The sequence below is a fragment of the Rhinatrema bivittatum genome, chromosome 17 (genome assembly GCF_901001135.1).
Source record: "Rhinatrema bivittatum chromosome 17, aRhiBiv1.1, whole genome shotgun sequence".
Lineage (NCBI taxonomy): Eukaryota > Metazoa > Chordata > Amphibia > Gymnophiona > Rhinatrematidae > Rhinatrema > Rhinatrema bivittatum.
Window position 1 is genome coordinate 28274449 of NC_042631.1, and position 26545 is coordinate 28300993.

The 26545-nt window shown below is 45.6% G+C and overlaps 1 protein-coding gene across 1 annotated transcript in view; it reads left to right on the forward strand.

Moving 5' to 3' along the window:
• The window catches only part of HPS5 (HPS5 biogenesis of lysosomal organelles complex 2 subunit 2), a 38617-nt gene extending 14135 nt beyond the window's left edge, over positions 1–24482 (forward strand). The window contains exons 8-23 of the mRNA XM_029582378.1: positions 4127–4198; positions 5440–5528; positions 7359–7537; positions 7746–7904; positions 8008–8167; positions 8417–8540; positions 10047–10196; positions 11142–11213; positions 12681–13216; positions 15001–15121; positions 17557–17712; positions 18303–18422; positions 19195–19308; positions 20825–20931; positions 21709–21991; positions 22806–24482. Coding sequence (XP_029438238.1) covers positions 4127–4198; positions 5440–5528; positions 7359–7537; positions 7746–7904; positions 8008–8167; positions 8417–8540; positions 10047–10196; positions 11142–11213; positions 12681–13216; positions 15001–15121; positions 17557–17712; positions 18303–18422; positions 19195–19308; positions 20825–20931; positions 21709–21991; positions 22806–22866 — 2503 coding nt within the window. The 3' untranslated portion in view covers positions 22867–24482. The remainder of the gene's footprint in view (positions 1–4126; positions 4199–5439; positions 5529–7358; positions 7538–7745; positions 7905–8007; positions 8168–8416; positions 8541–10046; positions 10197–11141; positions 11214–12680; positions 13217–15000; positions 15122–17556; positions 17713–18302; positions 18423–19194; positions 19309–20824; positions 20932–21708; positions 21992–22805) is intronic.
• The last annotated feature ends 2063 nt before the right edge of the window (positions 24483–26545 follow it).

Consider the following 26545-nt stretch of genomic DNA (forward strand, 5'->3'; position numbering starts at 1 on the left):
CAAATGTACACGTGTCTTTCAAAATAGCAACTTGCGCACCTAACTGTTGTTTCTGGCCTGGCTGCCCTTTTTTATGCGTGTATATAAGTGTGTGATAGTGAAAATATATGCACGTATTCGACTTTTATAAAATACGGAATACACGAGTAGAGGCTACTTGTGTGCGTTTGCTAAATTTATGCACATAATGTTTTTTAAAATTCAGCCCACATTATATAGTCTTCCTGAGAGCCAGACAGACAAATGTAGAGCAGAGTCACTGGGGGACACTGGCTGTAAATCAGAGCTGACTTTCATTGTCCCTGTATTTGTGAGAGGAGAAAAAGAGTTTGTCTGCAATGCAGCTCATGTGCTATTGGAGGAGAGTCTGTGTCTCTCGGGAAGGATTTGCCATGTGAGCGTGAGGTGCAGAATGTGACTCGTTTCACAGCTTCAGCAGGAAGAGAAAAGCCGTCTGCTGCTTCTGCCAAAGGTCACAAGACAGAGCGGCACATCCGTGCAGGCTGAGATCCGAATGGCCTGTCTCTTTGTGGGAGGGAGAGGGGACGCTGCCTTTCAGCTTGCACTTCCCCCCACAAAAGATGACAATAAAACCAATTCTTCCTCATGAAAAGACTTAAGATGGTTGGATGACGTGAAAAGAAAGTGTGCTCTTTTTGCTTGAAAATAAATTTAGCTGTTTTTTTCACCTCATCCAGCTTTAAAATTTGTTTTTATTTTGAATGTGTTTGGCAGACAGAGAAAAAGCAGTTGATTCTTCGCTTGTTTTATAGAGTCTGTATACTGAACAGAGTTCAGTTACTTTGACGTTATAGTCTGTTAATAGCACACTGATAACCTGTTAGCACAGTGTTATTGACAGTTCCTGAACATACCCAGACAAGTGGGTTTATGCATCCTTACCAGCAGATGGAGGCAGAGAACAAAAACTTTGAGGCCCTGCTACATAACCGAGAGTGCCACTTGTAGTCCCTCAGTATTTCTCTGTCCCCAGCAGATGGTAGAGGTGCAAACCTGCAGTCCTGACCTTGGAGTTTAGAGATTCGGATTTGCTCCCTGAGGTAGCAGGTTCCTTGGTGGGCCGTCCCTCGGGTTGAGCTGGGTGAAAGAGGGGTGGGATACCCCTGTCTGTTGTAGCTCACTACTTCTGGGGTCTCTCTTCGTGCCCCGAAGTCCCCTCCTGTCCGCTGCTGGCTCTCTCAAGGAAGTATCCCTTGTGGTAATTAGGTAATTAGAGAGCTCTGAGAGACTTACAGCCAGGAGAGTTGGCCGGCGGTGCAGTGCCAGGGTGGTCGACCTCTGGGGCTGGTGTGGGAGTGGAGTGCGCCGGCGGGGGTTCTCTATAATTTCCCCGGTGGGGGAAAGGTTTCCTTTGCGCCGCAGCCTTTTTCTGTGATCTGCTTTTGGAGCGCACTGTGCTTGGGCCGCTTCTGTTGTTCCCATGCGCCGAGGGGGATCGCAGCCAGGGGACTCCGGCCGGCTGGGAATCCAGTGACTCACCTCAGTCTCGCCTATGGGGCAGGAGCTCGAGGATGGGCATGACAGGGGAGCGGATTCAGAGACCAGTAGTCCTGAGCGGGTATTTGTTGGCCCGCGGGGGGTTTCCTCCCGAATTCGTTCTGCTCATGCACGAGGCTTTCCTGGCTAGGGAGGCAGGAGCGAGGAGAGACCACCTAGGCCACCCAAGAGACCTTGACTGGCTTCAGCAGGTGCCTCTGGGAGGGCTAGCAAGCATCTGCATGGCACTGGTGCGGAGCTTGAACCCAGGGATCTGGCTGACTCTGACAAGCTGCAGGAGGATGCGGCACCCCCTCCAGTAGCAGACCTGGAGGTGGACCCAGATGGGGATCAGAACCCAGATCTGGATGTGAGCAAGGATGATCTGGACCTCGTTGAGGGGACCGGGGCTTGGGGAGATGACCCTCGAGTGGTCTGCCTGTTTAAAAAGGAGGAGCTGCGGCCTCTCATTCCCCAGGTGTTGGAGGAATTGGGAGTGAAGCTAGCTCGGGAGGAGTCAGATAACGAGGGCATCAATCCAGTTCTGGATGGTCTGCGGAGTCCACCTAGCACTTTCCCCATCCCTAAGAAGATTCAGAAGCTCATTAGCCGGGAGTGGATTTCCCGGAGTCCGACTTGAAGGTTGGTAGGGCCATGGCAAAGCTTTATCCTTTTATTGGAAGAACATTTGGACTGCCTTAATACACCTAAGGTGGATGAGGCAATCTCGGCGGTGACCAAGAAGACCACGATTCCGGTGGCGGGAGTCAGCCGCACTGAAGGATGTCCAGGATCCACCAGTTGAAGTGAATGTTTGAGGTGTCAGCCTTAAGCCTCCGAGCTGCCGTGCATGCCAGCATGGTGCAGCACGCTTGTTTATGTTGGATTCAGAAGCCGCAGGAGCAGGCATCTCCCGGGGTACTATCCCCTGCTCAGGCAGTGCGGCTGGAAGCGGGGGTGGCTTATGTGGCGGATGTATTGTATGATCTGGTGCGCACTACGGCTAGGAGCATAGTCGTGGTGGCGGCGCACTGGCTTCTGTGGCTGCGCAATTGGTCGGCGGACATGTGATCCAAGATTCAGTTATCCTTTAAGGGGAAGCTGCTTTTCAGGGACGACCTGGATCAACTTAAGTCCTTCGTGGAAATCAAGGGCAATAGATTGCTGGAGGACAAAAAGGGGCAATAAGATGTTCTTTCTGTCCCATCCCCACTTTTGTGAGTTGAGGAGGTTTTGATCTGGAAGAGACTTCCTCCTCTGGTTCCAAGCAATTGGCAGGTCGTCGGCAGTCCTTTCGGAGGGCCGGCAGGTCCTCCAGAGGCAGTTCTGGTCAGGGGCCCGGCGGAAGTAAGCCTTCCCAATGAAACCAGGCTCGCCCACTCCTTGCGGACAGCGGTAGGGGGCAGGTTGTCCTGTTTTTACGAAGAGTGGGCAAAATTGCCTCTGACCGGTGGGTCCTGGAGGTTGTAAGAGATGCTTACGCCTTAGAATTTTCTTGGCCGCTCAAGGGCGCCTTCCTGAAGACCCACTGCTCTTCATGAAACAAACAGGAAGCTGTAGAGGGGATTCTGCAAAGGTTGATAAGCTTGGAGACAATAATGCTGGTGCCGCTGAGTATGCAGAGGCAGGGAAGGTACTCCATCTATTATGTGGTTCCAAAAAAAGGAGAGCACCTTCACATCTTGGATTTGCAAAAAGTGAACTTGAGCTTGTGGATGCCGCATTTCCTGATGGAAGCAGTAGAGGAGACTCTCTACAAAGGTTTGGCCTCTCGCCCTGATGTCATTCGATTCCTCAAAGGGGTTAAGCATGTGAGACCCCCGGTTCAAATGGTGGGTCCAGATTAGAACCTCAACTTAGTCTTGCGGGTTCTCTGTGAGGCCCCCTTTGAGTTTTTGGGAAGGGCTTCTTTGAAGGACCTTACATTGAAGACAGAGTTTTTCTGGTGGCGATTTGTTATGCCAGGTGGATTTCTGAGCTTCAGGCTCGCTCTTGTCGCGATCCTTTCTTGCAAATTTCTAACGACAGTGTCCTTCCTTTTCTGTCTTTTTTTTTTTTTTTAAGTTGGCCCAGTGATGCATTAATTATTGCTTTGCTCAGCAAAGGAGTCAAGAATCTGCTTCCTGACTCGGTGGCTGCTTCTCGAGCAGACGATGGCTGAGCACTGTGATGCTGACACAAAGCTCTCAAGCTCTGCAGTGGGTAGGGAAGGTTGTTAGCAGGAGTTGGAATGTTTCCTGTTGGTCACTGTGCCTCTGTATTGGGCGGCGCTTGTGGTGCTAAGGGGGAATGGTCTCTGCATGTATTACAGCACGGAGAATACTGTCATATTTAACTTATTCATGGTAGTGGGACCAAAATCGCCCTTTGGCTATTCCGACAAATCGGTGGAATATTTAGAGTGTTGGATGATGGAAGTGGCACAAAATTTGTGGCTTGTATGACAAGTTCTTTTCTTGTATGGGGTCCTAGTGTGGTTTGTGTCAAGAATACATCGGCGTACAATGATGAGCTTGCCGGATTTCAGTTTTAGCAGTCTTATGTAAGAGAGAGAATTGATTAGAGTTAATTTATTCCTCTTTTAGAATGAAATCACAGACTAGACTTTGACAATTTGTTTTTATTCCAGGTCAGATCCTCATTATGATACTGCGTCTTGTTCACCCCAGTCTTTGGCATTTCCAAAACTCTTGTTTTTAAGGTAAGTTATCTACCAAAACATACACAAACGCTTTTACTAGCCTTTCTTATCACAGTTGGGGAAGTGAATAGATTATTACAAAAAACAGAAGTGTATTCTTCTTCTTTTTCTATTTGCTATATCATTGGAAAGAATGGAGACATTAACCTTCATATTTTCTGAATTGAGGTGATCTAAATAAGTTTACAAAGTTTATACGGTATTGGGAGTTCGCCCAAACCTTACCCAAAAGTGAAATATCTTGTCTTCTTTAAATAGAACATCAAATTTGATGTGAACAGGTGCAAAGTAATGCATGTAGAGAAGAGGAACCCAAATTATAGCTGCACGAGGCAGGGTTCTGCTTTGGACGTCACCACCCAGGAAAAGGATCTAGGCTAGGCGTCATTGTTCTTAAACTGTTGACTCCTCGAGAGAGTGCAGTGCTCAGATTTGTGGCGACCCATGTAGGATACTGTGTGTTACTCGGTGCAGAGTGTACAGTAGTGCAAAAGATTTTCTTGCTAAGTCAGGTCTACTGTTTTGTTATAAACTAATCTCTGCCTCTTGTCAGCCCTTTTTTTGCTGACACTCTTAGGGGGCTGTCATGGCACTATAAAAGGGCTCTCTTTGTAATTCTTTTGCCAGTAAATTTGGAATGAGCCTGCCACCTCCCAGTCTGTAGTTTTCCCCATTTGCTTTATGTTTATAGAAGCGAGTCTCAAAAACTATAAGCAGTGTTTCAGCCTGCTTATTGAATGCTAGGTGTAACCCTACACATCTCTACAATAGGAAAGTAGTCCAGACATTTTATTTGTGTAATTTTTCAGGGATCACAGCCCTCTCTGCCTTCTAACTCCCTGGTTTCTACTGGAGGGCCAATCATCAAACATGGGAGAGTGTTACTGGGCAGACGGCATGCACCCAGTGGTCCTTGTCTGTCAGCGATTCTTGTGTGTAACACAGCGGGCCCAAAGTGACATTATTTTCCATTCTACTCCACTAGTGTGTATTTATAGAAAAACATATTCTCCTGTCTTTTTGTCTGGGAAATTAAATCAAATTGACATTAAACTCTCGATACCTGGCTCTTTAGTGTAATGGTAGGTTCATGAAGTGCTGGGTGCTGGCTCCTGGCTAGGTGGTGTTTTTAAGAGGGTGAGGCTGCCTCATTCTGTCCTGCATGCATCTGGCCCAGGGGACGGGTAAGTGGAATATCTTACAGATTCTCTCTGCTTAGCCTTTCCTTCCTTCACTTCCAGCGAGCACTGTGTGATGAGCTGGACAGAGCGGGGTGTTTATGTCTTCATTCCTCAGAGTGTGCAGGTGCTGCTCTGGAGCGAAGTCCGAGGTGAGTAACTTTAAACCTTTTCGGGTCCCCTGAATGGAGATTGGCTGCTTCACTCCAAGTGAGGTGGATAAAGGAATACCAAGTGCCCGCAGCTGTTAGCACTATTGGCACGTAGCGTTCAGCCCAGCAGGAGGGGGTGGCTTCTCCCACTGGGCATCAGAGGCTCCTGTGGGGTTGGGGATTGGTGAAATGAGGGATGATTTATTTTGTTGTTGGGTGCAGGATGGATCTAACGCTGACTCTCTACAGTATTTTTATCTTACGGCCACAGAGAGAGTGGATCTGGTGCTGGTCTGCCACAATGTTATTTTCATCTTGGGGCCAGAAGCAGTGTGCGGGGGAATCAAGTGCTTGGGTTGCTAATCTTGTTTTTTTATGCAGATAACTTTAGGTCTAAAAATTATTCTGACCAGAGTTAGCCAGATAAACTTGTCTGGCTAGCACTTAAAATCAACACTAGCGAGATAAAACTTAAGCTACGCCCCCATGCTGCCTTTTTTTCAAATCTGCCTAAATTTAGGCGTGGGGATAACTTACCTGACTAAAATGTTGCCACTTGGGTTTACTGATGTCTCTATTTGCTTTTAATTCCTAAATTTGTTGGTTTTAGTCTTTAAAATAAAAATATTCTTCTGTGTTTGCACCTTGTTGGACTAAAGATTGCTGGCTTATGTTACAGACCACACCCCCATGGTTTTAGGTCCCCTTTTCTGCTTTTTTTTCTCTGTCTGTGCTGTAGTCGTACATTATCTGTGGGAATGGGCTGGCTCAGGGGAAATGGTCACAGTATTGCAGAGCCTTTCACCTCTAGATCACCAGCTCAGATCGGTAAGTGGGCAGCCAGAAACGTGGGCGTGGTGAACTGAGTTGATGTCACTCCACTCCACTTGGGGGGGGCACAGCAGACAGGTTCGCACCCAGTCTACGCTTCCAGCACAGCTTCGACAGAACACGGCACGTGTTTTATTAAATTTAAAAGGCGATTTGGGGGTATGGGGTGCATGGCCCAACAGGGCATTACAGAAAGGCTGAAAATTGGGCCATAGACCCTTTTTAATTCCTCTTATTCTTTTATTTTAAATTCACAGCACTACCTACCCCGATATCTTTTTGAAAATATCCAGATAAGTAGAAAGTTATCCAGTGACACAAGGCCAGATAACTTTAAAAACCTAAACTATAGCCGATTAGGTGTGTTTTGTTATCTGACTATATGTAGCCAGATAACTTTTTAAGCAGGTATATTCAGTGGGACGTTTATCTTGCTGAATGTGTGGGACAAGTTATCTGGCTGACCATTGAACTGGTTAATGCACATAAATGGTCTGAAATAAAATCACCTGGGGTTTGTGCATATAAAAATGTGCACGTAACCCGATTTCACGCATGTTTTTATGGACACACAAGATAACTGTTCCTGGGGGGGGGGGGGGGTGTGCAGAGTTGGGGTGGAATTCGGATTTCTGTGTATCCGCATGTAAATTTAAGATGCGCAAGTTGTGCCCTGCCAAAAGCAGGTGTAACTTTGTATGGGTGAGTTTGCGCACGTTATTTTGGATCAATTTGAAACGAATGTGTGCGCATACGTTCACCTTGAAAATTGGTGCGACTTGTGTGGGTTTTTGAAATGGCTAAGTTATGTGGGATGTAATAAAATTATCCTCTTTATACATGGCACCGGTTGGGATATATCCATATGTTTTTATATTGAACACAGCACCTAATTAAACAGAATTTTAGTTGTACTCTTTCACAGAACAGAAGTGAAAAGCGCCGAGGGTTGTACTAGGCTGCAGCTAACGTCTTTCTTGCTTTCTTGGCTTTGTGTAGATATCCAGGATGTTTCAGTCTATAAGAATGAGCTGTACTGCCTGCACCTCGATGGAAGGGTTTCTCATTTCTCCCTTCTGCCGGTGGAGCGCTGTATTGACCGTCTGCTGAAGAGAGGCTTCTGGAGCCTTGCAACCAGGGTCTGCTGTCTCTTCCAGAACTCTCTAATCTGCTGCAGAGTAAGTACCCGGACCTGGCAGCTCCTCAGATTTCCATGGAGGCAGAGGGAAGAGCTTTAAACACGGGAATGTTGATTGTGAATCAATTCTGGCTGCTAATCTATTTGGACACAGTTGTAGAAGGCTTTCCTGCCCGCTGTGCATCATAACCAGATGTTTGTTTTGGGTGTTTTTGCCACCTGAGCTTTTTGTTTTACTGGATTTGTAGACCAGAAAAGTGTTGCCTTTGGAGAGACTGGAACATCTGAAATCACAGCTGGACCTTTCAACCCAACAAGAGGTCATTGGTCAACTGGAAGAGGTGATCTCTAAGCTAGAGCCTCTGGACTCTGCCTGCAGCAGTAGGAGGAGCAGCATCTCATCGCATGTAAGTGGAGCTGGCTTTGAAGAGGACCTCGTTTCAGTCCTGGTTATTAATGGGGCCAGGAGCCATTCGTTTGCAACATTTTACACGCTGTGTTCATTTACAGGAAAGCTTTAGCGTCCTAGACAGCGGCATATACCGGGTCATCAGTCGAAGAGGCAGCCAGTCAGATGAGGAATCTGGTTCTCTAAACAGCCAGACTTTGTCAGACGAAGAAAGGCTTAAAGATGTCACTTTGCACCCGGAGGAAGACCAGACAGAGCCTGGTAAGGGAAGCAGGAGAAGTCCTTCCTTGGCATCGGGCACTTGGCACACATTTCCCTAATCCATTAGCAATTTGGTCCTAAGAATGAGAGGTCAGGTACCTGCATCTCAGTGCCTGCACTTTAGCACTGGATAGAAACCAGTGCAATCTTGCACCGTTGACTGTTGAGCTAAGCAGCCAAGAACGTGACTAGATTTTGTCGTGGGTGTTTTTGTATTTTCATGATTTTAATGTCATTTCCATCCATCAGACAATGCATCTCCTGCCTCAGTGGTGGCTGACCCAGACCGGAGTGAGCCTCTCCTCCCATTCAGTATTCCATTGCCATTCCGTTCCACCTCTCCTCGTGTCTCTCTGCAGGCTATGAAGGACAGGTAAATCGTTCGTAGGCCACACGGTGCTGGCTTGCCCATGCATTACATATGTCATAGCATCATGTCTGTCTTTCTGTTGATATGCAAGTGTTCCCTCCTCCTCCTCCTCATTCCTATGTAGAGACTTTCTCATGCAATCCAGGTACCAGAGATGTAATGTTTATATATTATATGTATGCCAAGCCATCCACCCCAGAGGTGGCTGCATGTGCATTTAGAATGTGTTGAAATTAGGGAGGGTAGTTTATAAACCTGTGTACGGTTGGAAGTCCACATGTAGAAAGTGCACCCAGATTTCAGCCTTACTTTTCAAAGCCGATTTACACATGTAAGAACGATTTGAAAATCACTGGTGCACACAGAACACCCCGCATGGCATACGTACATGTTTCCTCTTCATACCCGGATCAGTCCAGACTCCTGGGATTGTGCCTCCCTTCCAGCAGATGAAAACAGAGAGAGTTTCACTGGAACTGGCGCGTAACCCGGAGCGCCACCTGCAGTCGCTCAGTTTTTCTCTGCAGCAGATGGTAGAGGTGCAATCCCTGCAGTCTGAGAATGAATAAATAAATAAATAAAAGAGGGAGAGTTTGAGGAGTCTGCCAGGCCCAGTCTTTCATGGTGGCTTGGTCAGGAGCATCTCGGGCGCAGCGTGGGCTTGGAGGTCCCAGACTGGGTGATAGTTACCACCGATGCCAGTCTCTCTGGCTGGGGGGGGCGGTGTGTCAGAATCAGTCGCCCTGGGGGCAGCGGTCCTGGTCTATCAATCATCTGGAGACTAGGGCTGTGTGGTGCACGTTACTTGCTTTTCTGCCGCTCAATGCGCAAATTGTCGGACAGCGTGACCACGGTGGTCTACATCAAGCGACAAGGGGGAACCAGGAGTAGTGCAGAGAGCCTTTCCTGGGGATTTCGGATTCCGGGATTTCTTTGAGGATGGTGCCCTCTTCTTTTTTTTTTTTTTTTTTTTTTTTTTTTTTCTCCTCCCGAAGGTGGTGTCGGCATTTCATTGGAACCGGACCATGGAATTTCTGGCGTTTCCGGATTTGGACTTGATGTGAAACGGGCTTTATTAGTTCGGCGTATAATCTGTCAGGATCGCCCTGTTCCGGAGGGGCTGCGGGCGCATTCTGCTCGTTCTCGGGCGGCCTCTCGGGCCGAGGGTCAGCAGGTTTCTCCACAACAGATCTGTAGAGCGGCTACTTGAAGTCCGTTGCACACTTTCGCCAGGCATTATCGTTTGGATGTCCAGAGGCCCAGGGGGTTTTTGGAGAAAGTGTGCTTTGCGCGGGGACTCTCCCAGTCCCACCCTGTTCAGGGAAGCTTTGGTTCATCCCAGGAGTCCGGACTGATCTGGGTACGTACAGGGAAAGGAAATTTAGCAGGAAAGAACTAATTTTCCTATTTGTCATGTTCAGGTTAGAAAATGCTTACCTTCAAGCTTTATAGACTTTTTATCTTTCAGAAGCAGCCAATTGGGTTACATTTTGAATTTTTGACTTTCAGTGTTTCCAGTTTCGTTCGTAAAACTACTGAAAAAATTGGAACGCTTCACATAAACCCTGATGCCAGAACGAGGCAGGAACTGAAAGAGGAGGAGCCACCATGTGATGTCATTGCGAGGCTAGCGGCGTCCCCCGAGGGAGAGGAGAGCAAGTGAGTACGAGCTAGGCACACGGAGCACAACAGACAGCAGTGGTTCTGGTTTTCAGGATCTCCCTAATGAATATGCACGAGTTGGATTTGCATGCATTGCCTCCATTTTACAGAAATAGACCTCGGGCATGTTCATTAAAGAGATCCTGAAAACCTGTGTGGCTGGGTGGGCCTCAGGGCGGGTTTGAGATCCACCGTTCAGTACAGATCCAGTATAAACACGGGCGAGATAGGAGAGGCTGCCATTCGGGCCGTAAAGTGTCAAAACTCTGCTGTTTTTAGAGAAACTCTCCTGATGGTCTTGCTAGGAGTGAATGGAAGATCTGGTGTTTGTCCTCCCCCCAAACACAGACAAACCGATTTTCAGAGCCCATTTGCCCAGGTTAATCGTGATTGACGTGCGTATATCAGCAGACTGAAAATGATTGCTTTCCCTCGGTATTGGCTGAAAGTCTGCCCAGTGCTCCACGACGCGCCTACGTTTAGCCACTTTCAGAGGAAGGGAGGAAAATCTATCTGCATTATTTTCCATTTAAAGAAAAAAAAAATATGCCCAAAAAGCCAGTGCAAACATCCACATGCACATTGGCTTTGGAAATTGGTGCAAAGTTGTAAGGATAAAAAGTACCCGTGGACTCTATGCCAGTGGAGACAGTTTGAATATTTTATCTAGTCTGTTGCTTCATAGTAAGTGATCGTGGAAGTTCTCGCTATGGGAGAACGAAGATTCCAGCTGTTAAACTGAAGATGGGAGGTGAGAATTAGGAGTAATGTTTCCTTGGTGCAGTTTGTTTTATTTTCTACTCTAGAAAAATTAACTTCTTTCCTACTTGGGGTACCTTTTACGTTTTCTGTGAGTAGGGGACCTTTACTGTTCCACCGAATTTTGGGCTGTGCTCCATAACCTAACTACACTTTCTGCTCATCTGGGTTATTTCTTCCCAGAGCGGAACCCCTCAGCGAACCTCCAGAAGAGGACCGACTCCAAACACTCAAGACTGCGACAGAGGAGGCAATGTATGCAAGGATTACTTGAAAGCCCGTTAAGTCTGGTCACCTCCATGTTAACGTTTGATTTTCTCTGCATGCAGTATGGAGACCTCCTGTATATTAAATTGCGGGGATAAGGCTGTTAAAGGACAATTTTCCTTTTACCTCAGTATTGTTAATGAGTACAGGCAGAGCTCATGCTTTCAGCCATATTAAAAAGATGCTTTTCTCAAGAGCGGGGTTAGATAGAGGGCAGCATGGGATTTTTAAATCTGACTGTATGCTCCCCTCACCCCATCCCCATTCCTCCACTTGAAGGAAAAAAGGAGGTACAAGTCTGTACTTTTGCCACCAGATATTCATGTAAGCACATTGTGAAAAGAACTACCTGTATGTTTTTCTTTGAAAGTTGGCCATCATATGCGTGGGTTTAGAAAATTGCCTCTTTAAAATAAAATAGCTCTTTCAGTACCATAGTGTCACTGTTTCTGCATGGCGTACCCACAGTCCCATTTACTTGGGAAGATTGTATGGGGTGCAGACAGGCAGAGCACAGGTTCCAAGAAAACAGATCCAGCCAGTATAGACCATGGCAATGCTTTCTGGTATTTTAGTTCTGTCAGAAGCACCGGATTGGGACATTGCTTTTAAATGGCTTTAGAGAGAAGAGGATACTGAGCTGAGTTCTTGCTGCTCACACATCCAGAAATCAGCATTGGTTAAATAAGAAATGCAAGGTCAATTGACTTTGGTTTAGGACAGTTGTTCTCACCCTGGTCTTTGAGGGCCAACCAGCCAGCCTGGTTTTTAGGAAGGTCCATATTCAGGCCTGGATTCTCCAGTAGGCACTCTAGACCTCTGCCTAGGTTGGCAAAATGCGAGGGGAGGGCAGACCAACTAAAAATATTGCCTCCCGGTTCTGCTGAATCTAACTTGGCGGAAAATGGGCCCACTTCCTGCTCCAAACCCTCCCCCTTCCGGTGCAGAGAACAGGAAGGAAGCGATGAGGCTGCAAGGGGCAGAGCAAAGGGAAAACCGCTCTTCTCCCTATTGCAGTCCTTCCTCTCCTAACCTGTGCAGGAGACAGGAGGAGGGAGGCAAGGCCTCAACACACAGCTTGGAAGCCAGGAAAAGTCGCTCTGCTCCCTAATCCTGCCCATGGATTAAAGAGGAGGAGGAGGTGAGCCTGGAGCAGAAAGAGCAGAGCAAAGAAGGCTGTGCCTTAGATACCACGCTCTGTTGTCTCTGGTTTGAAGAGAACGTGGTGAGGGGGGGGGGGAGGGGGGAGAAGGGGTCGCCAGCACCAACTGTGTTTAGGAATTTTGACACTTTTTTCTGTGATGTAAAAATTGAATCCATATTTGCTTTAGTGCTACATCCTCCCAACTCCTATCCCTTTTTCTTTGTTTCCCATCATCGTTTTTCTTATAAAAGGCAAAAGCTTCGCTTGGGGGGGGGAAAAAAAAAAGTTATGGTTTTTGTTCTGGATTACAGAGCCAGGCTGCAGGATCCATCGGTTTTGTTCGAAGTCGAGGCCCTGAGGCGAGTATTGCGGGAGTGGCTCCCGCATCTGGAAGGAACATTTGGCTTCCAGGGACCTTCCAGAGGGTCAGCCGAGAATCGTCAGAACGTGCCTTCGCCTAATGGCGAACAGGGAGAGCCTCGAGAAGAAACGGAGTCAGATGGTGCCGGTGCCGGCCCTGACGAGCAAGTGGTGCACAGAGCTGCTGCCAGCTCTGAGGAGTCCTCTGAGCTCACCTTCCAAGCATATCCCCCTTGTGCCATAACAAAGGATGTTCAGGATGACCTGGCAGAGTTGACGGCTTTGTGTTTGGAACTGAAAGTATTTGCTAATGAGACTGGGAGTTCTGGAGGCAGCACCGAGCAGTCGGCAGAAGTTTATGCCCCTGCGTGCGAATTCTTACGCAATTACTTTTTCCTCTTGGACCCGAAAAGATTAAAGCGATGCATTACGTTTACCTATCTGGATAGTCCCGCTGTTTGGGACACGTATATTCAAGGTTTGAAAGGTAATTGGCCGTGCTTTAATTAATACTGCTTTTCCACTCTTCGTTTATTCAGAGAGAGCAGAGTGTCTGACCTAGCACGTAAGGGTCCGTAGTCAAAGGCATTTAGCTGGACAATTTGCGACTTAGCCAGCTCAATGCCACCTTTTGAACATTTTGGGACCTTATCCAGCTATGTAGGGGCGTTCCGGGACAGAGCTGAGTTAGCAAGATAAGTTATCCAGCTAACTTCAGTATTCAGGGCTAGCTGGGTAACTTTATCTGACTGTCTCGGGTTGTGCCAAAGAGCAGTCCCAGAGTTAGACGGATAAAGTTATCCAGCTGTGCAGCGGGTATATCCCGACAAAGTTAAACAGATAACGTTTTTTTGTACTAACTCTGAAGCTGGCCAGTGGTTAAATATTGCCCCCTGGAAGTTTGGTGCCTTTGTTTTCAGCTGAAAAATCCTCCTAACGTCAGGTCCCTAAAAATATGAGGCATCTAAATTTTAGGCCTGCTATTTTTTAGGCTCCTTGTAAAAATAAGTGCTCATTTGGGAGGGGATTTTCATGTAGGCAGATCTAGGCACCTGACTCCTTAAGTTAGGCATCTAGATTTCTTTGAGCATCAGCCCCTTATGCCACACACTTGGTGCTCTTAGCCAGCGTTGCCTTACAAAATCGCAGAACAGACGAGTAATGAACTAATCAAAGACTATAGATAAAAGAGATGATCTTGCAGCTTAGGTTTGAAAGATAGCAGTGAAAAGAGGTTTTAATGCCCAAGGGGAATTGTTCCATAGAAAAGAGGTAAGATGATAAGGCATGGAATCTAGAAGATGGTGTATTATGGTGGTATTGGACGAGAAGTATGTGAAGGGAAGAGCCTAGAAAGGGAGTAGCTTGAGTTCCCTGTACGTACCCGGATCAGTTCAGACCATGGGTTATGCCTCCCTTCCAGCAGATGGAGACTTAGAGAAACTTGTAGGGCGCCCTGTATTAACCTGGTGCACTCTCTGCGTCCCTTCAGTATTTTTCTGTCTCCAGCAGATGAAGGTGGCAGAACCTGCGGTTCCCATTTAAATTCTAAATTTCTTGGTTCGGAGCCTAGGAAAACCATTTTTCCTTCTCCTTCCACATTATTCTTTTGAATGGGTCAGATTTAAAAAAATAAGTAAATACATTTCAAGAGTTAAGGGAAAGGTTTGATACTTCCTCTTTTGCCTACTTTTAAACTTGCTTTTGGTCCTGGCATTGAGTTTAGGTTTTTCAATCCCGGGTAGGTCCGGGTACCAGTATTGTTAGAGACCTTGCCTGGCCACAGGGGGGTAAGTTGGTGGTCCAGCCTCTTCCCTGGTAGGGCAAATCCATGGATGCATTGTTGGAGCAGGGATCGTTTTTCAAAAGGATTTCCACGCGTAAAGGCATATAGCATAGCAATTTTCAGAAGCCCGTTTACGCGTGTAAAGTGCGTTGACGTGTGTGAAACCTTTTGACACTTCCTCCCCCCCATACTTCTGATTTTGGAAAGTATGCACACAAAACTATACACAGACAGGTACAGCTGCTTAGGAGCAGGCATCTCTTTGTGCACCCAGCAAGCCTAAGAATTTTCAAAGTGAACTTGTGTGCATGAGCCCGCTCTGAAAATTCATTTCCATGCCAGTCTGCAGCTGGGTAGGAGATAATATGATAAGTGGTCATTTACATAAAATTATAAACAATTGTCCAGTATTACTAAACTTATTAAAATAACAGATCTGTACAAGATTCCTGTTTCATAGATGTTTTGTTTTTTTTCTCTTTCAGAATTGACTCTGTCTAGTCCAGTGACTTTAGCCATAGACAATGGAGATCTGCCAAAAATAATAAAAGTATTAAGTGACTTGGAGCCCTGGGATAGTCCCCTGTTGCTCGCACATGCGGCAAGGTGTGTATTAAATACAGGTTCCAGTTTTCCTTAATTTCTTAAGTATGGGTGTGCAGTAAAGTGTGTTTCCATGCTGCAGTGTGAGAGTTCCCAATGTGAATAAGAAATCTTACTAAATGATAAGGGGCCGAAGTCTTTGAATTGTAACGTATGCAGTCATTCTGGGGCACAAGCTTTGCCGTACAGTCCCTGCTTTCTTGCAGGTCTTCCCTTCCTGTCCGCGGGGACTGGCATGGAGCTCTTTCTCAATGGGGGGGGCAGGGAGAGTGCCGGGCTGGCTTCTGACAGGGGAACAGCTCTGGGAGACTCAGGGCCACTTTACTTTTTCCTTCAGCAAAGAAAAACAAAAAACCAAAAGGCAAAAAAATTCTTCTTTTGCAAAGTGTTATCACAGCATCCAAAAAAAAAATGGGACATTTGTTTAAAAACGTATATATATCACCTTCCTGACCAAAGGTTTATTCAAAATGGTGCGTATCATGTACTACGAAGTACAATAACAATCATATAAAATAACCCTTCCTTCCACAATAAAAACAATCAAATAGCCACTGCCATTAGCAACAGTAACATGGTATAGATTTAGTTTTTGGGTACTTGCCAGGTTCTTATGGCCTGGATTGGCCACTGTTGGAAACAGGATGCTGGGCTTGATGGACCCTTGGTCTGACCCAGTATGGCATTTTCTTATGTTCTTAAATTAACTCCCGCTCCAAGCCAAACCTAGCAGAACCAGTCCAGAGAAGCAGCAGCACGTTACTCTGGAAAAGCCCGGGTCTTCAGCTTCCTCTGAAACGCGAGACCGTGCATTTCTTGCCTCGATGCGGCGGGAAGCCTACTCCACAGTGCTGGCACCACAATGGGAAAAGCCCTTGCCCTCAGCTGCACAATTTTAACTACCAAATAAATATCCAACAAATGAAGCAACCCATCTTCTTCTCACCACCCGATATAGGAGCCAAACGTTTCACTTGCACTTAGGCCACAACTGGAAGCCCGTGCAAAGTGCTCACTATGGAGCACAGGCTGAACCTGGCCTGCTGAGCTCGTGTGGGCGGCCTGCTGGGTTTTTTTTTCCTTCATGTAGCTGAATTTGACCCATGGAGGGGAAAAGATTTTTCTTTTTAACCTGGAACTGGTGGGGGGAAAAGAGGTCCTGGGACCCACGCTATTGACGGCCCCTGCTGGCGGGAGGCCAGGACCCACGGAACAAAGCCGCAGGCAGGCCAGACCCCGCCAGTGTGAAGGGCAGTGAGCGAGTGAACAAAGGAAAGAGCGGGGATGAGGTAAGGAAGGGGAGAGGAGAGTGAGGGAGGAGTAAGGTGAGTGATGGAAAGATGTTGGGAAGGGGTGAGGGGAGGGAATAAGGGAAGGGAGTTAAATGAGTGATAGGGAAAGGAAGAGTGGAGGTGTGGGAATGAATGAAAGGGAAAGAATGGCCTCTCTCTCTCTCTCTCTCAGGGATATGGCAGGATTGCCAACTTCTGTAGAATCTAGAAATATTTTAACTGGCATGTGAAGTCTGATTTCTCCCCAATATTTCAAATCATTCAAGGGCCAAATATTACTCCAGCCCCGAACCTTATGGTGATTTGAAGTTTTCCGATATTGCCTCTCCTTGTAAAGTTTGGGGTCCCCTGCTATAGCCTATGTACATCTTTTATATCCCAGCACCGGTCTAGCTGTAGCATTTTGGGCCACGTGTATCCTGTGCATTAACCCTCTGAGAGAGGTCTGCACCCAGGCCGTTGCAGTAACCCAACTGATGGTCGCTTAGTGTACCAGGCAGATGGGATTTGAGCTGCAGATGCCACGCAGAAGGGGAAGCGGATGTCCTAGAAACTGAGTGCTGCTGTCCACCCGTGACTTCCTAGCCATGACGTTTGTCTAGAGAGCCAGCCATTTCAAAGATCGGCAGTGCGGAGCTCTGCTGTGAATCTTTGGAGATCGGATGGAGGGTGCAGAGAGTGCAACCCCCCCCAAGGATGATTCAGCACAAACAGATGGGCTCTCACCCACACACACTATATACCTGGCTCTTTAGGTTGTTCATTATATAATATTTGGTACTTACAATCTTGCATCCATTGAGTAGGAGTCCCCCATGAGAAGCAGTAACATGAGTTACGAATATTGCTCCTTCCTGTACGTACCAGGATCAGTCCAGACTGCTGGGTTATACCTCCCTTCCAGCAGATGGAGCCAGAGAAAAGCACCCCCTAGATATACCGGTGTGCCACCTGCGATCCTCCAGTATTTCTCTGGCTCCAGCAGATGAAGGAAAGCATAACCTGTGGTCCTGTCCTGTTCCTTGTCAAATTCTGTGATAGTCCTGTACATTGGGAAAGGTTTGGCATTTGAGATATCCCTTAGACCTTTGGCTAGATCAATCTTGATTATTTCTGTTCACAGTAGTATTTTTGCTTTATACACAGGCTGTATGAAAAGTTTGGGGAAACAGCTTTAAGAGCTTTCGTCAAGTTCTATCCATCTATTCTGCCCTCGGACGTCCTCCAGCTCTGCAGAGGAAACCCTGCTCACTTCATAGCCTACCTGGATAGCCTTGTCCAATCCAAACCTGAAGATCAAAGGTGAGAGAGAGACGTGTGGATAGGAAATGCATTTGCTCATGTCTTTTTCCTGATTACTGGTTGCATTGCTTAGAAATGAGCTCACTATAATTCTGACCGTCTTTGAATAAGTTATGAACTGAAATCTTCCCACCCAAAAATTGCAGAGGACAGACAAGCCCGATTTTTCACTTGAGCCAGTCAATTAGGTGTAAAATTGTCTGAATAAATTTGGTAAAGTTATACATGCATATCTCTTATGAAATAGCAACTGCTGCACGTAATTGTGAACCCCGCCAATAAAATGTGCAAGCGAAGTAGAAAATGCAGGCGTACTTTCCGTTTGCTGTTTTGATGCACGAAACCTGTTTGAAAATGTACTCCTTCATGAGTGGACTCTGGCTTCAGTGTGCATACTCTTTACATGTATACTGTATATTTATGCACGTACTATTGCTTGGGAATCTGGTGCAAAGTCCACAGGTTAAAAATACCCACGGATTTTGGCCTGCTGTGGACACTTTGGAAAATGCCCCCTTCATGCCCTCATGTTTCCATAGCATAGTGATGTGCACCTTTATTAAAAACCGTAACTTTTCTTTTTTCTGTAGGTCATCACTGCTTAAGTCTCTTCTACAGCCCGAATCTTTGACGTTGGATTGGTTGCTGCTGGCCATCTGCCACGATGCCCCACAACGCACAGATACTGTGAATGCTGAAGGAAACCCCAGGTAAATGTACTGAGCGGATCACTCGGGCTAAGTAAGGAGGAGACGAGAATTTGCCTTCATTTATTGAAAAGATTTCTAGCCCGCGCTCTACAAATGTTTTACATCTGCACAATGTAGAAAACATAAGCTTCAGGATAGACAGACGGAAACAACGTCGTTCAAAAATTTGGGACGTGCGTGAAGTTGATCTGGCAGAGAGTGTTCCATAGAGCCGGTCCAGCCACTGAGGAAGCTATGTCCCTGATAGCATCGAGGCGCACGAACCTTGATGGCAGCCCAGGCTCCTGTTCTCAGAAATGTGTGCAGCACTGGGCTACTTTGTATTCAGGTGTTGCTTTATGCCTGAACAGTCACATAGCGGCAAATTGAGAGATGACTTATTCTAGCAGGGCAAGTGTGTGTCATGGTGGCAAAACTGGCTCAATCTCTAGTCTCTCTGTGTTTGAAGAAGGCGGAAAATGCGGCACCATGTGTCTTGCTGGTAGCCGTATAAACTGTCGTGCATTGGTTCCACAGCACACCCTAAAAGTAAAATTTTGAGCTGTAGACACTCTGGGTTAACAGTATTCATTTTATCATGGTTTGGGAGAATGTTTTTCAGCCTTTGGCTTGCTTTTTTTCTCTGGCTGATAATCCTGCAGGTTCTGTACATGGTAACGCTGTGCATTTGTTATTCCCTGGGGAATACGTATCCTTCTGCCTTCTGTGTTCCACTGCAGTGCCTGAAAGCTGCAGTAATTGTTGGTATTTGGATTCTGTTTCTGTTTTACAGACCCCGCTCTCATTTGTTTACTTGGGGCTATGGCCAGTTGATTTCACGACTGATTAAGCTGCCCGCCAACTTTGCCATGAAAGAGAAAATGGCCAACATCTGTAAGACTTATGGGTAAGACAAGGCAATCTTCTATTGTAAAATATTTCTTCAGATAAGAATAGTAAGCAATGTGCTCCATCTTACTCCAGCAAAAGAATACGAAAGCAAACAATGTTGGAAATTATTAGAAAGGGAATGGTGAATAAAATGGAAAATGTCATAATGCCTCTGTATCACTCCATGGTGAGACCACACCTTGAATACTGTGTACAATTCTGGTCGCCGCATCTCAAAAAAGATAGTTGTGCTGGAGAAGGGTGACAAATGATAAAAGGGAATGGAACAGCCCCCCTATGAGGAAAGACTAAAGAGGTTAGGGCTGTTCAGCTTGGAGAAGAGACGGCTGAGAGGGGATATTTTAGAGGGCTTTAAGATCATGAGAGGTCTTGAACGAGTAGATGTGAATCAGTTATTTCTGACATTAGAAGCATGGGATCTACTTAATGTTTCAGGTACTTGCCAGGTACTTGTAACCTGGATTGGCCACTGTTGGAAACAGGATACTGGGCGTAATGGACTCTTGGTCTGACCCAGTATGGCATCATCTTATGTTCTTAACAAACTGCAAGGACTGACATGATGCATTTTCCTGCCTTGTGCAAATATCAGTGTCTAACCATAAACCAAAAGATGCTTATGCAAGAAGAAAAGTTTTTTTTCAAAACCCACAGACTGAAATATTCTACTAAATATGTTAAAATGTTTTTTGCTGTATCAATCAGTATCTGAAATTTTCTTACCAGGCACCATTTAGTGCTCTGTCAAAGCATGATAGTCAGAAGGTATATCCGTAGCTTATAACAGAAGGGGAGGCTTGTTACTCTCAACCACCTATGCTTAATGCCATTGTACACCACGGTGGGTGAAAGTTTACTTTCACAGAGGCAGTTAGTAAATCGTAATTAAAAAAAAAAAAAAAAAAAAAAAGGAAATTTTCTTACACCATTTAAAAAGGCTCAAAATCAACCCTCAAAAAACAGTTTATGAAACACTCTCTGGCTGCTAATTCAGTTCTTTAACCCCAACACAATTTGCCAACGGCATTACGTCTTGAAAACGATTGTAAGAGATTTAAGAAAGGTCTAAAGACGTGGCTCTTTGAACAAGCCTATGTATCCAACGCATAATTGTAGGTTTTGAGTTATTTTATTAGTTTTTAGAGTATTTGTTATGATTGTATTTTAGTTTTATGATATTTGAAATTTGTTGTTTTAGATACTATATTGTGAACCATTGTGATGTAACTACGAATGACGGTATACAAAATCTTTTAAATAAATAAATAAAAACACAGGCTGCTTCGGGGAGACGTCAGTAGTGTCGCCAGTCAGCTCTCTGTATTTCCAGGTTCCTTGTCCCAGGCGCGTATTCCATAAACGGAGCTGACATGGAAAGTTCAGCTTCTGTCCTTAAAAAGAACAAATGGAAACCAAATAACCGTGGGCATCAAAACTCCTAAATGCTTCAAGAATGGGAATGAGTAGGAATTTGGTGAATTTACCTAATTACTTTTTTTTTTTTTTTTAAGATACTGGCCAGGGTACATCACTCTCTGTTTGGAGCTTGACAGAAGAAGAGAGGTCTTCACCAATATTGTTTATCTGGATGATATGAACTTGCTGGATGAAGCCAATGGTTAGTGAATTGAAAAGTGAGAATCTGAAGCTAAAATTGGTTGTGTCTTCATGGAAATATTAACTATAGATAAAAAAAAAAAAAAAACCAAACCTGGGAGCCCAAGTTTTGAATGATGTGCATGTAACTGGGCCCGCAGACATAAATGCTGGTATTCTATCAACGGTGGGGCCCGATCGGCACCGGTTCATAAAATACCGCATTTCTGCCCAGAAAGTACACGCCTCAGTTTCACTACATGTATATATTTACAAGGCAGGGAAATGCACACTTGACTCATTTTTATAAAATGACATGCATATATTTTACGTGTGAAATAATTGTAACGTGCACGTAATAAGCTGGAGTTTTTCGCTTCTGAAAATACTCGTGCATGTGCTCGCATTTATCAGCTCGACACTTCACCCTGACCTCCCACTGAAAAACTGCAGACAAAAGACAAGTGCAGTTTCACTTCCATGACCTAATTAGCAGATGTAAACACGTGTAGGGACAAGTTCGGCAATGCGTGCATTAATACCGCGTGTAAAACAGCAACTTGTGTGCATGCTTCTGGTGTCCTGCAGCGCTACTAAATTGTCCCTTTTTCCCCTGTCAATATTTATGCATGACAGTGCAAGTACACACATGTTCAGTGTTTCCAATGTAATGTGTACGTGTGTGCATGCTTACACGTATACAGACTGATTGTACATACAGAAACCTTTAAATTTTACTGTCCTGCCCCCATGTTTTATCCAATACAAGTTTACTTTAAGGCACTTTATTTTCTCTTAGGCTTAGTCCCTGAGACCCTGGAGGAGTGGAAATTTGTTTTACATTGTGCCCAGAACTGCAACCCTAATCTTCGCCACGCGGGAGCTCAGAACGGGCACGGCAGCACAGAGAGCTCCAGCTGGGAAAATTGCGTCGATGTGGAAAATGTCTCTCTCCTGCTTGCCAAGGTGGTTGGGCCAGATCGTGCCTGCCTTCTGCTGCAGGAGTGCGGGCTCACAGGAGAATTATCTGAAAGGTTTACCAGGACCTGTGAGATTCTCAGAGTTGCTGAAAAAAGGCAAAGGTAAGATTCTATTTTATCACTGATTTTTTTTTTTTTCCCAGTAATTCTGTTTCCTAAACAAACCCAGATCAGTCCAAACAGATAACTATGCTTTTTTTTTTTTTAGCATTAAATCTTAGATAAATTCTTTTTCACACAGTGCACAATCAGCCTCTGGCATTCATTGCTGGAGAATATGGTTAAGGCAGTTTGTGTAGCTGAGTTTAAAAAGGATAGAAGTTCATGGACTGTTATTAACAAAGTAGACTTGAGGAATAGCCACTATTTATTACCGACAGTAGCAGCATGGGATCGAATTAATGTTGGGATACTTGCTAGGTACTTGTATCCTGGATTGGCCATTGGTGAAGACAGGATGCTGGGCGTGATGGACCTTCGGTCTGACCCAGTAAGGCAACTTCTATTCTTACTGGTTACAATAGTGGCCAGGAACACAGGGTTCAAATTCAACTTCTCTCACTGACACTCATTGTGACCTTGAGTGAGATCACTTTCTCTCTCATTCCCTCAGGTTCCTACTTAGATTGTAAGCTCTTCATAACAGGGACATCCTACCCAGTGGCATAAATTCACATCAAGGGGTTCTGAAGAGACCATTTCAAAATGGGGCCCCGCCGCGTAAGGGAAATCCACCTCAGAAGATCTGGGAGCAGCTGCAAGTGGGTCCCCTTCTTTCTTGGGACCCTCTACGCAGCTTGGGCAGAATTTAGGCCCCTGTTTTTACATGCATACATGTTACTATTGTACAGTGCACAGAACACCACGGAGGAATGCAGACCCTCCAGCAGTCATGTCGTCCTCTCCTGTGTTTCAGAGCCCTGATCCAGGCCATGTTGGAAAGGTGTGAACGGTTCCTGTGGTCTCAGCAAGCCTAGGAAACCCAGCCCGAGGTTCCACGGAAAGCAGCCACCGCGATGTCTGCCTCCTGCTTTCTGCCCTAAAATGACTGCACACAGCTTTTGAAGCAGTAGCCGTCCCTTCAAAAGTAACAAGGTTTGGTCCTTGACCCAGAAGCTCTAAGGCTTGGCATGTGGGGTTGTGTGTTATTCAATACTTTAAAACTGGCTTGTTTAAAAAAAAAAAGTGCACATTTCAGTATTTCAGGTGCTGCTGTTATCCCCCTGGGCCTACACACTTCACATTTAATTCCGCAGCCCCTGAGCCTCTTCATTCAGCAGTGGATTAAAATAGGCTGCGCATTAAGACTGGGACCTGCTGCGGGTGAACTTGTGGGGAGGTGGAAAGGAACAAAAAGCAAAATTTATAACTAAATGCATGGATCTTTTATCAGTGGGCTTTACTGTTTGAGCTAAATGCAAGAGTAGTCCACCTTGCTTTAATGACTGTTACACTTGGGAAATTGGAAGAGAGCTGTCCTGCAGGAAATCTGGATTGGATTCCTGAGCCCAGGTTCTGCTCTTCGGGATGGATGGTCAGGGCTGAGAATACCATGAAGACAGCGTTCACAGCCTCGGCTGTTTGTACAATGGCAACAACTAATCTCCAGACTTTTGGGTGCACGGGGCCCAGGTTCTGGAGGGAGACATTGTGGGCGCTGGTCACAAACTGTTATTGGGATGGTTGGGTTTGAGGCAGAGAGACAAGGCATGAAATTTAAAAAAAATGGGGAAAAAGGCTCATGGTTCCATAACCTGGATTGTTTAGAAGAGCAAGAGGACAGAAAAAAAGGAAACTAAAAAAAATTTTTTTTTTTCTGAAGTACTCTTCAAGTGTAACTTCCCAGCAGGATTTCTCTGCTGATAATATTCCATTTTCTATAGATTGAAATAGTTCTTTTGAGTGTTGGAGATTTAAGCATGAGAAACAGCAGTGTGAGCTTCTCCCTGGAGCTGCAGGGAAGCCTTTGAATAGGAGTCTACATCCATTTTAGCTTTGGCCTAGCTCCTGATTTGAGGGTTAGTTAGGATGATTGGGTTTAGGGACACCTATTTATGTGAAACGGAACCAAGCATGGCTGATGTGAGACATTTGATCACTAGTGACCTGGCCTGGCACAGAGGTGACAAACCACCATTCTGTAGAGCTAAGGGTTTCCAAATTTAGTCCTCAAGCTCGCCAACAGAGCTATGGGCTTTTCGTCTGTTCACAATGCATAATCATGATGCATTTGCATACATTTGGTGTAAGGGATGAATGGGTAATCACGATGCATTGACAGATTAAGTTACGGAATTTGATTAAATTGAAAACAAGAGTTGTCATGGAACAAATTTGGGAACCGTATGGTGCAGTATTGTGTTCCAGCAGTGGAGAGTATTTCTTGCAGTCAGTTTTTCAGCCAAACTTCCAGCAGATACAGAGCCTTTCTTCTTTGGACCTTCTCCTCGACAGTTCCAATGTAGAGTGAAATTTTACTAGAAGACTAGTGATGCTTTATTGTGCTACTATAACGTAAAATGTGTAAACACTTTCTTGCTAATTTTCATTTTGTAAAGATATCGACTTGAAAATAAAGAGCTTTTAAAATATAGTTATGCATATTTCATTTAATGGTCATGAAAAAAGTGTCCAACCTTGTATGGCAGTGGCTATTAGAAAATAAGAGGGGTTATTAGGCAAGCTACTCGTGCCTTTGTATGCATATTTTTGTACTTAGTAACCTAATAACAGCAGGCAGATAAAGACCAGCCTACCCAGCAAGGTGCTGAGGGTCGTAACTGCTGCTCTGTGCAGGTTACCCCTGTGCCTTCTGAGCTGCCCTGGGGCCAGCCTGCCGCAGTGCATAGGGAAAGCATATGCTATAATACAGCATACTAATTTGTCACTTGAGCCTTAGATAGCTGGGTAAACAGAGTAATTTATCATGTAAAATTGGTGTGTGAGCTAAGGAATATCTAGCATATGCAAAAGGCATTCTTGTAGTGCGTACAAAGATGCACAGACGCAGTCATTTTATAACATGCACAAATGCTATAAAATGGGCTGTGCACACAGTTTTGTATGGATGCGCGCAAATAATGGTGCTATCAGCTAAGTTCCAGTCGATTCCCATCAAGTTTGGCTCTCGTAGCCTACTGGCCGTCAACCGCACTGCAGCTCAATTTTTTTCAAGTCATGGCGTCGGGGTTCTGTCGGTGCCCGGACTGTACTCGCACCATGTCCATAACAGACTCTCATGACTGATGGCACACAATCACCTCAGACCAGTGGGTCCTTGCCATAATCTCTCAGGGTTATCACCTGAACTTTCTCTCCATTCCACCGGATTCCCCACCTCGGCTGATGTGGGGAACATCCGACCACTCACCACTCCTGAACAGGAGGTTTCCCTACTCCCAACAAGGCCTAGGATTCTATTCCTGGTACTTTCTAATCCCCAAAAAGGCATGCGGTGTTCGTCCAATTCTGGACCTACGTGCCCTCAACAAGTACCTCCAGCGAGAAAAGTTCAAAATGGTAACCTTGGGTTCCCTCCTTCCTCTTCTGCAAAGAGGAGACTGGTTCTGCTCTCTAGACCTCCAGGACGCGTACACACACATTACGATAACTCCATCTCATCACAGATTTCTGGTAGGCCCCAAGCACTATCAGTATCAAGTGCTACCGTTCAGTCTGGCATCTGCACCACGAGTCTTCACCAAGTGTCTCGTAGTAGTAGCAGCAGCCTTCCTCAGGACTCAAGGTGTTCATGTCTACCCCTATCTCGACGATTGGTTGATCAGGGCTCCCACTCAGCAGGCTGCTCTGTTGTCCCTACATCTCATCTTACACACTCTGATTTTGCTAGGATTTCTCATCAACTACGTGAAATTCTGCTTAACACCACCTCAAACTTTGTCCTTCATAGGGGCAGACTTGGATACCTTGCAAGCAAAGGCATTTCTGCCTCAACAGCGAGCTCTCACTCATTTCTCTTGCCCACCAGCTTCAGTCTCAGCACCGCTAGACTACACGCCACTTCCTCATCCTGCTGGGTCACATGGTGTCCTCAGTACAGGTTACTCCAATGGCTCGCTTGGCCATTTTTATTTTTTTATTTTATTTATTTATTAAGGCTTTTATATACCGACTTTCTTGATACAAATCAACTCGGTTTACAATGAACTAAGCAGAAAATATAATTAACCAATCGAGATAAAGGAGCATAAAGTTACATTATAACAAGGATGCCTTAACTTGGAGTAAGAAATAAAGAGGGGGTGAACGAAAAAAATAAATAAATACTATATACAAAAGAGGGGGGCAAGGAGCCAACCTCTTTAATAGATAGATACTATGCATGAAAAATATGGAAAAATTTGTTTACATAAGCGGGTGATGGCCATGAGTCATGCAGTGGGCTCTAAGGTCACAGAGGACTCAATCCGTCCAACCACTATCGACCATTGTCCACATCACCGATCCACTTCATCAGGCTCTAGGCTGGTGGAAAAATCAGATCAATCTCCTCCAAGGCCTACCCTTCCAGGCTCCAGCCCCTACCCAAATAATTCTTACCATTGATGCTTCCAACCTCGGCTGGGGAGCACATGTCACCAATTTGCAGTCCCAAGGAGCTTGGTCTCCAGAGGAAGCCAAACACCAAATCAATTT